The following is a 9372-nucleotide window of genomic DNA, read 5'->3' as shown; positions in this document are numbered from 1 at the left end:
ATAATATTTATATATCTTTAATAAGTATTATTTAATTTAAATAAATTAAATAAATAAGTATACATTTGTATTATATTTAATACGTACGATATAAATATAATCCAAGCTTAGATAATATACTACACACATTTATCTGTGTGTGTGTGTGTTGTGTGTGTATGCATATAACATATATAGATATACTTACTTATATATTAACAAAAATTTTAGAAAATTATATTTATATTTAAGATATCTATGTGTATATATATATATATATATATATAACACGTATTTTACCGTATATGATGACATGTTGCAAAAATAAAAATACGTGCGTCATTCAATGCTCATGATTCAAGAATAGTTTATGACTCACGAAAATATGAAGAAAAATGTATTTTTATAAGTATTCATTATATTATACTAATTAACAAAAAACTAAATGAAATAATTATTAATAGCATATGGAATTTAAAGAAAAATTAAAAAAAAAAAATTAATATATTCTTATTTTTAAAAATTATATTTTACTTTTTTTATTTTAACAATATAAATAATTAATATAAAATATGAAAAAGAATTACTTTTTTTAATCAATAAATTTTTTTGATTAAATTTTTCATAAAATTTTAAAGTTATAGATTTCATAAAAGCAATTTTTTTAATTCGATATTATAAAATAAGACGCAGAATGGAAAGCATTTTGATACATTTATTGGGCGTAACAGTTATTCTTGACGACGTTGCCACGTTTTAATTTCTAGAATATTAAATATTTTTAAATTAATATAAAATTATTTTTATTATTAAAATTTTTTAAAAGTATTTTTAATAGTATTTTGAAAAAATAAATATTTATTAAAAGTTCATATTTATTTGTGTATTGAATGTGATATTAGATTTTTAAAATATTTGTACAAAATATTTAAAATACATAATTTATTATTATTATTTACAATAATAATATTATTTAACAAACTTCATAAATTTATATATTTATATTATTTTTTACAAGTACTGAATTAAATATGAGATTGATTTAATATTGTTAAAATTTATTTGATATGAATTATATTTATTGCATTCTAAATTCATAAATAATATTTTAAATTTTTGTTTTTTGTAACATAATAATATATTTTTTATATAATATATAAACTTAAAATTACAGAAAATATATAAAAATATTAAAAAACATTGATCGAAGTAATGTGAAAAGATTTGGCAACATTGGAAAAGATCTGCAAAGGAAACGTATATGACGTTATACGAAACGACACGTGATTGGTGAGAAATTGACCATACAACTCATTCATACGCCAGATATTATTTTCTAAAAACAAAAAATTTTGAGATAATGAGCAAAATATATATAAAATTTTTTATAAAGAGTATTATATACATATTTACAATTTAAATGCATATAATTATTTTTTAAAATTTTTAAAAGAATAACGCTAATATAAAATTTTACAAGGAACTATTTTCTATTGATCACGCGTAAGAACACTACATAACGGCAAGCTAGGGGGTATATAAAGCCGCCATCAAACGCGCACGAAGGCATTTCCTGAGTCATTTTCGAACGGAGAAGGCTGTATCTTGCTCGGTGATTTATAGTCTTGTGTGTAGTTGTGCAACTTTCTTCCATTGTTCTACAAGAAACACGAGCCAGATACAGGTTGGTGTACTTCTTACTTATTCAATAATTAGGTGAAAAAGTTTAAAAAAAAGTTCTAAAAGAACGTGAAAATTCTTCAATCAATCTTCGTGCTAACCTATTTCTCAAGAAAGTTAGTTTCGATTGATATTACGACGCCAACGTTGGAAAGAAGGACATTTGGACTTATAAAAATCAACTAAGAAAATTACGAAGTCATGGTGGCTACTTCGAGACCTCGAGAAATCGACATCGATAAACCAAGCCATACGGAACAATTGGCTAATTGGATTAGTAGAGTTCGCTGTAAGAAACTAATGTGTCGTCGAAATCGCAAACGCGATTTAAGGATCGAAGCAGTGCTTACATATGCTCTTTTCAAAGCTGAACATGAATTGCGCAGCAAACAATTATCTAGAATTTCAAAATGGCAACAATTTAAAAAGCAATTTTTGAAGGATGCGGATTATTCAAATTGTGAATTCTACAATGATGGAGATATTAAAAATTCGAAGTCGTACCAAGAAAATAACCCCTGGCAAGGTCCTTTATGTCCTGAATTAAGTAGTTTAGACAATTTCATGTCTAAATTGGGGGAAATTAAAGTACCACTTCAACGATGAAGGAATAAATGAAGTATGAGTGATCAGGTCTGAAAAACCTGCGTCAGCGTCGAATCCAGTTTAAAAAGAAGATTTTTAGCAGTGTTTTGTCCAACAAAACGTTGACATTTAACAACAACTAAATGGAAACTCGAACCATAATGCAGTACCGTATCGCATCGGTGCTGTGGGAATAGAAGTCACATTACTATCCTGGTGGTATATCTGGATATTTTTTACTTGCAGTCTCACCGTTTGAGATGGCATTGGGACGGGCGGAGGAACTTGCTGTTTGCAGCGATGCTGGGCGTACCGCAGAATTGGGGACCCCATGTTCTAGTCTCTACACCTTTCATTGGTTTGGTTTGTAAACTGTATCGGAACCAATGCATTTCTATTTGCAATTTTTTGTAATAATATACCAATCGAGTTCGTCAAACATGTTCGAAGAGCGTTTGATTCGATATTTTTTTTTTTCAGAAGTATGGCGGTTACATAAAAAAATATGTACTTATATAGCTTAAAGAAAATTTGTATAGTACAGTTTAACATGTAGATTTAATAGCGTTTTAAATATTTATTTAATGATCAAAAAATAATTTTATATGTAGATTTTGTACTTATTTATAAATGTTAATTAACAGTTTTGTAAATATTGTGATACAGCAAAGCAGCAGCGGAAAAAAATAAAAAAGAATAATAAAAATTGAAAATGTTAATAATTTTCCTATGATTTTTAAATCGCCATATTAATGCCAAAAATCCTTTTCAGTCCAGCATACTACATAAAATTCTGTCGAACGCAAGAGTGTCCCGCACGTGTGTCCAGGCTGTTGGTCGTCATCGGCGACACTATTTGGCCTGTCTATATATGAGATAAGGAATGGAGAGGATTGGTATGGGATAAACAAAGGGGCAAAGTCTTTGTTTTTAGAAATTTGCGCACCACGATCAAGTCGTACATAAACGTCTCATTCGCGCTTCCGTATCTTGAACATCCGAGCATCAACTAATTCAAAAATCAATGTGATGCGTGATATACATAGGCTTACTGTGACATACTGCAGCAACTTCGAGCAAGTTCTATTTTGGTGAGCTAATCCCTTCTGTTCGTTACCTGTGCAAATATATTTTCTCAGGTCCAGAAAAAATTTTTCCAATGTTTATGCAACTGAATTCTATATGGGTTTCCCTGGCTATTATTAATCCTTCAAAGTTGATCAAGCTGGACACTTAACGTATATATTGTTCCATTTGAATTAAAATGTATAAAAGTTTCAAGGTATGGAGTAAATTAAACACATCTTTGTTGAATTTAGATGATCCAGTAAGGCGAGTTACTGCAAGTAGCATAACTAATTTCAATAATAGGCATGCATATGAAGTATAAAAAACTCAATTTGAATAGGAAATTGCTATAAATTTTTACTAGTACTATATTAAATATTTAGGAATCATTACTAGATACTTACTTTTCACAGATTTTAATATTACTTCACTTACTCGTTGGGTGCTAGAGCAAGAAGAACTTCATGTATCATTAGATTAACAAATAAAAAAAAAATGATTCCTGATAAGTGATATGCAACAGGGTTATGGAAGTAAAGAGACTGATTTATATATATTACAGTTCAATTGATACGAGAAACTACATTGGGAATATTCTGAAAAAATTTTTTAATGATAGTAGGAAAACAGTGATACAAGGATGACATGCAGATATTTCTAAATTAAATTTTTAAGTATAACATATAGATAATATTTTCATATTTTGATGTTTTTAAAAAACAAAATTATGTTTAATGTTTTTAAATTCCAAGGAAATACATCATCAATAATTCAGTTCTCGGACGTTATTGGAAATTGCTTACTTATACAATTATAATTAAGCAAGTTACAGGTTTGATTTGAAGTTTGTTTAAAGGAATTTAATTTCTTCTATATGGTTGCAAATGCAATGTGAAGTATCATGCTTTTATAATTATTGTTTTAAATATTTTTTCTTGAAATATTGTGGTTCGGGTGTTTGTTTTGTACTGCAGGAATAACCAATTTCGTAGTCATGGTGTACAACTAAACAACTACAAGCAATTATTTCTATTCCTGGAACATGTTGGATTCATATTGCAAAGTGGTATGTTGATTAGAATGATTTAGTTCCGAGTTGTAGGGGAGGGAGGGAGTTATTATGTTTCAGCTAAGCTTGGATAGAGAGAATCCTTTTAATCGACGAGGTACATAAAGGTGCACTTAAAATATATTCTGGTAACTCCTAATTGGATAAATATGAATAACTTTTAATCTTGATAAATATCACAATCTACATATCTATCTATATAACTGCACTTTTGACAAAAAATATTGATCAAAGAAAGGTAAATAAATCCGATTTTTAAAATAGAAAAGGTATGTTTTGGTTGAAGGTAACAATTTAATATGATAAATGATTTCTAATAAACATTAAATATTGTTGAGAACTTCGAGAAATAGAACTTATACTATAAGCTGCAGATTTAATATTGTATTTCTTTCATCATAATGGATGCTACATATTTTGATGACATTTTTATAATAATGAAGATATATATCATATATTTTATACCAGGAAATAATTCTACAATTTCAATAATTTAAACTATTCACAATTATAATAGATAAGCATGATGCAATATATTTCATTCAGTTGCTGAAGAAATTCAATTGACAGTGGAACAGATTTCTGCCAAAAGAAGAAGAATAAAACGAGGATTTGTAATATATATAATTGTTTACTATTTTAAGTTTAAATATTTTAGATCTATAAAAAGTGATATACATTTAATTTTAATAAATGTATCTTGAAATTACATCTGATTTTGATATTTCTATAATTTGTCAAGACATGTAGGACGTAGATCTAGGAAAAAGAGGAGACAAAGGAATATAAGAAAGGTGCTAATGGTTTTATTTTTTCACAATGAGAAAAAGGGCGGATTAGTATATATATCAAATAATTTAAATATAAAATCGGTTAAAGCATGTTAAGCATGGTAGTGTTATATTCATAAAAATGATCAAATTATTGTTATTTAAATGTACCTATATTGGCTGTTTTGGATGTCTGTGATTTTTGCTTCAGGAAATTGAAGACAATTCATATTGTTATATGAATTTTATAATAAGTTTCCTATTCTATGGAGAAAAATCATGCCATGAAATACATCTGAACATGTATGTATTGTATGAATGTAATTTTTATTATATTTAGAAAACGATGTTGGATATACTAAAACGATATAAATATCAATTTTTATATTCAAGAGATTGATAACATTTTTGATAAATTTATAAAGATAAGTTTCCAATATTTTATTTAAATATGATAATATATAAGTTAGAATAAATTTTTATTGAATTTTTTTATTTGAAAAAAAAGATGAAGGATTAAATTACTAACTTCATAGAATCTGTAGATATATTTCAGAAAATTTGTGTACAGAAAAAATTTTCTAAATGGAAGAGAGGTTACATCATCTTAGTTGAGACTTGACTAAGCTTGGTTGAAAATAAACTTATTTGAAATAACGAGAAAGTAATACAATATGTCTCAATTCAGATAAATTAAATGTTCAAAAAATTCAATCAAATATTTTAAAAATGCATTTAAAATATGTCATTGAAAGTAACCTCTATATCAAAACTAGTTTATCTAAAGTGATAAACATGAGTTTTCATCTTCGATTTTACTTTTTGAAGATAATTATCGAATATTATAGAAATCGAATATATCTATTCAAGAAAAATTTAAATCAAGATAAATTATGTTACAACTTAAACTGTTTTATGGGATAGTATGCTGGTTATGTTCAATGGATCCAATTGGATAATTGGAATTAAACAAGATTTTTAAATTAATAACTTTCTAAATCTCGTAATTAGAAAGGAAATTTGTTCTATTTTTTTATGGAGAAATAATTTTAAAGTTGATGTGAAATTAACTCAAGTAACTTTATTTACTCATACATACAACAATTGAAGATTTTGAATATAAAAAAATATGATGCAAAATTAAAATAGGATTTAATTTTTCATTAAAAAGTAAGAATTGTTTAACAAAATACATTTTTAATTAAGTACATAATTAAGTACAGTAATAAATTTTTTCATTTCAGATTTAATGATGAGTGTATATTTTAAGAATATATTTGAAAATATATTTCAAAAAATATAAATGTTTATATGAAAAAAAAACTTGAAGTAATTTTCTTTGTGATAATAAATGATAATATAAAATGAAAATAATAAATATAAAATGAATAGAATAATAGAAATAGTAATCTATAATATCTGGCATAATTCAAATTGTTAAAAATGATTATATTTTTTAAATGATAGCCTATTTAGTATTAAATCAGTATTAAAATATAAATTTCAATTTGGATATAATTAAAAGATTACAATTCTCGTAGAAACTTCATAGAAGAAAAATTAAGCTAAAATATAATAAAAATCTGAAAAAATATGATATATTGTGAAAAAAATATATAAGAAGAATAGTTTAAAATCTGAAACATTAACAAAAATTTTCATAATGAATTTTTATGTATAGAAATATTAACACAAAATTTGGAATTTAGAAAAAAAATATTTAAAATTTAAAGATTCTACCAATTTAAAATCTGAAGAAAAACTAAAATAAAAGTGAAATTGAAAAAATTATATCTAAAATTAATAATGTAGAATTTAATGAAAATCAAAAAAGATTTTATAGAATCAAAAATAATTTATATATTGATATTTGAAAAATTTAAATTGTATTCACTACATGTTATATCATAAAATTTAGAAGAAAATCAACGTGGGATTTCATGATGTATCTACTACATTACTAAGAATTCTTGTGAAAAAAATGTAGCCAATTTAATTGGCTGATTATGATATCTACACATTCATAAACACGATATGAAATACGAAATATTGGTCGAAAGTAACACACATCTATAAATAAGATTATATAATATACGTCGATGAATAAAAGATGTAGGAGTATTTCGTCTTGTCTATGTAAGCAAAAGATAGTTTTTTGCAAACTGTGAATAGATTAAAAGTTTAATAATAGAAGATGCTACCAATTAAATAAATTTAAAAAATATTAATGGAAAACTTCGAGGGAATTTCAATAAGATTTTGTAAAATACAAATAAGAATCAATGTGAAACTATATGGGATTCAAAAAAAACTAAAAATGTGGATTTTTGTAGAATTTAAAAAAGACTTTGTTAATGTGGATCTTTATAGGATTTAGAGAAGACTCAATGTGGGTTTTTGTAGGATTCAAAAGAGATTATCAATTGGGACTTATCATGGGATTCAGAAGAAATTATCAACGCAGGACTTAGTGGGATTAAAAGAAGACTATCAACGTGAGACTTCGTGGGATTCAAAGAAGACTATCAACGTGAGACTTCGTGGGATTCAAAGAAGACTATCAACGTGAGACTTCGTGGGATTCAAAGAAGACTATCAACGCGGGACTTTGTGGGATTCAAAGAAGATTATCAACGCGGGACTTCGTGGGATTCAAAGAAGACTATCAACGCGGGACTTCGTGGGATTCAAAGAAGACTATCAACGCGGGACTTCGTGGGATTCAAAGAAGACTATCAACGCGGAACTTCGTAGGATTCAAAGAAGACTATCAACGCGGGACTTCGTGGGATTCAAAGAAGACTATCAACGCGGGACTTCGTGGGATTTAAAGAAGATTATCAACGCGGGACTTCGTGGGATTCAAAGAAGACTATCAACGCGGGACTTCGTGGGATTCAAAGAAGACTATCAACGCGGGACTTCGTAGGATTCAAAGAAGACTATCAATGCAGGATTTTGTGGGATTCCAAGAAGACTATCAACGTGGAACTTCGTGGGATTCAAAGAAGACTATCAACGCGGGACTTCGTGGGATTCCAAGAAGACTATCAACGCGAGACTTTGTGGGATTCAAAGAAGACTATCAATGCGGAACTTCGGGGGATTTAAAGAAGATTATCAATGTGTAGGATTTAATGAAATTTCATGTAGATTATTAATATGGATTTTACAGGATTGAAGGAAAGCTATCAACGCGAGTTAGGATTCAAAGAAAGTCATCAATGAATTTTGTATAATCCAAAAAAAAATTACTGTCATTGCGGGAACATTATGGGATTCAAAAGGAATATTAAAAATGGACTTTGGTGAAATTCAAATGTTAGCGAGATACATTTTTGAAGATATAAAAAATTATTGAAATTAGAATTAGAAACAAATATCAAATTGTGATAGTTGAAACTTATTATCAAAAATAGAATAATTAATAGAAGTGTGTTACTTAATGAATTTTTCTAAAGGAAGAATCTGCATATTTCTAATTTATGTATTCACATATATATAATATTACAGTATTAACAGATTCATGCACTGTGCTAATATATCCAACGAAATTAGGAAACTAAATATGAATGAAATGGAAATAAAAATTCTAATAAGAAATAGATTTCTTTTTCTTCGATCATCAATCATTCGAATATGTATCTTTTCTAATTTTTATTAATAAAATCTTGGCAATTTTGTTCTATACTTATAAAAATAAAAAATATGAAAATTTTATTTTTTTCAATTTTTACTTAATAAAAATATCACGAATAAGATATAATGAATAAGACAAGCATATATTTAATTTTCAAAAAATGTTATTGATAAATTTTTATCTTTTAACGAGTCAATATTGTATGTGTTGTATCGTGCAAGTCTCTATACAAGTAAAATAATAAAATGTTAAGCATTATATTTATATTTAAATTTTGTATATTCCTAAATATTAAGATTTTATTTTTATATAGTTTAATTCAGAAAAGAATTGTTTGGCAATTGTTAGTCCATAATTTTTAGCTATCGGCAAAATTTAAAATGTTAAGATTTAAAATGAAAGTAAAAATATAAATATATACATATTGTAAATTGAAAACTATATAAGTTGAATTGTTATAAAATTTAAAAATAAAAATTTATTAATATTATAAAAAATTTTTTATTATTAGATTTCATATGTGAAATAACTGATAATAAAAATATTAAATAAATCATTGATATTACATTATAGGAAATTAT

General features: G+C 26.1%; 1 protein-coding gene and 2 long non-coding RNA genes across 3 annotated transcripts; all 3 read left to right on the top strand.

The window, feature by feature from the left end:
* The first annotated feature begins 673 nt into the window (after positions 1-673).
* Positions 674-2950, top strand: LOC100863147 (uncharacterized). The gene is made up of 4 exons (XR_015291202.1): positions 674-703; positions 1511-1663; positions 2491-2607; positions 2725-2950. It is a non-coding gene; the product is annotated as an uncharacterized LOC100863147 (long non-coding RNA).
* LOC105736369 (uncharacterized) lies at positions 1725-2414 on the top strand. Its single transcript, XM_012490714.2, has one exon. The coding sequence runs from the start codon at positions 1861-1863 to the stop codon at positions 2263-2265; it is 405 nt and encodes a 134-aa protein (XP_012346168.1). The 5' UTR covers positions 1725-1860; the 3' UTR covers positions 2266-2414.
* A 2180-nt stretch (positions 2951-5130) lies between the features above and the next one.
* On the top strand, positions 5131-9049 carry LOC147658055 (uncharacterized). Its single transcript, XR_015290956.1, has 3 exons — positions 5131-5273; positions 5363-6321; positions 6396-9049. It is a non-coding gene; the product is annotated as an uncharacterized LOC147658055 (long non-coding RNA).
* The last annotated feature ends 323 nt before the right edge of the window (positions 9050-9372 follow it).

Source organism: Apis florea, unplaced genomic scaffold, assembly GCF_048593485.1.
Source record: "Apis florea isolate Af1SG1 unplaced genomic scaffold, ASM4859348v1 contig_2350_pilon, whole genome shotgun sequence".
Classification (NCBI taxonomy): domain Eukaryota; kingdom Metazoa; phylum Arthropoda; class Insecta; order Hymenoptera; family Apidae; genus Apis; species Apis florea.
This window is presented reverse-complemented; position numbering and strand designations above follow the sequence as displayed.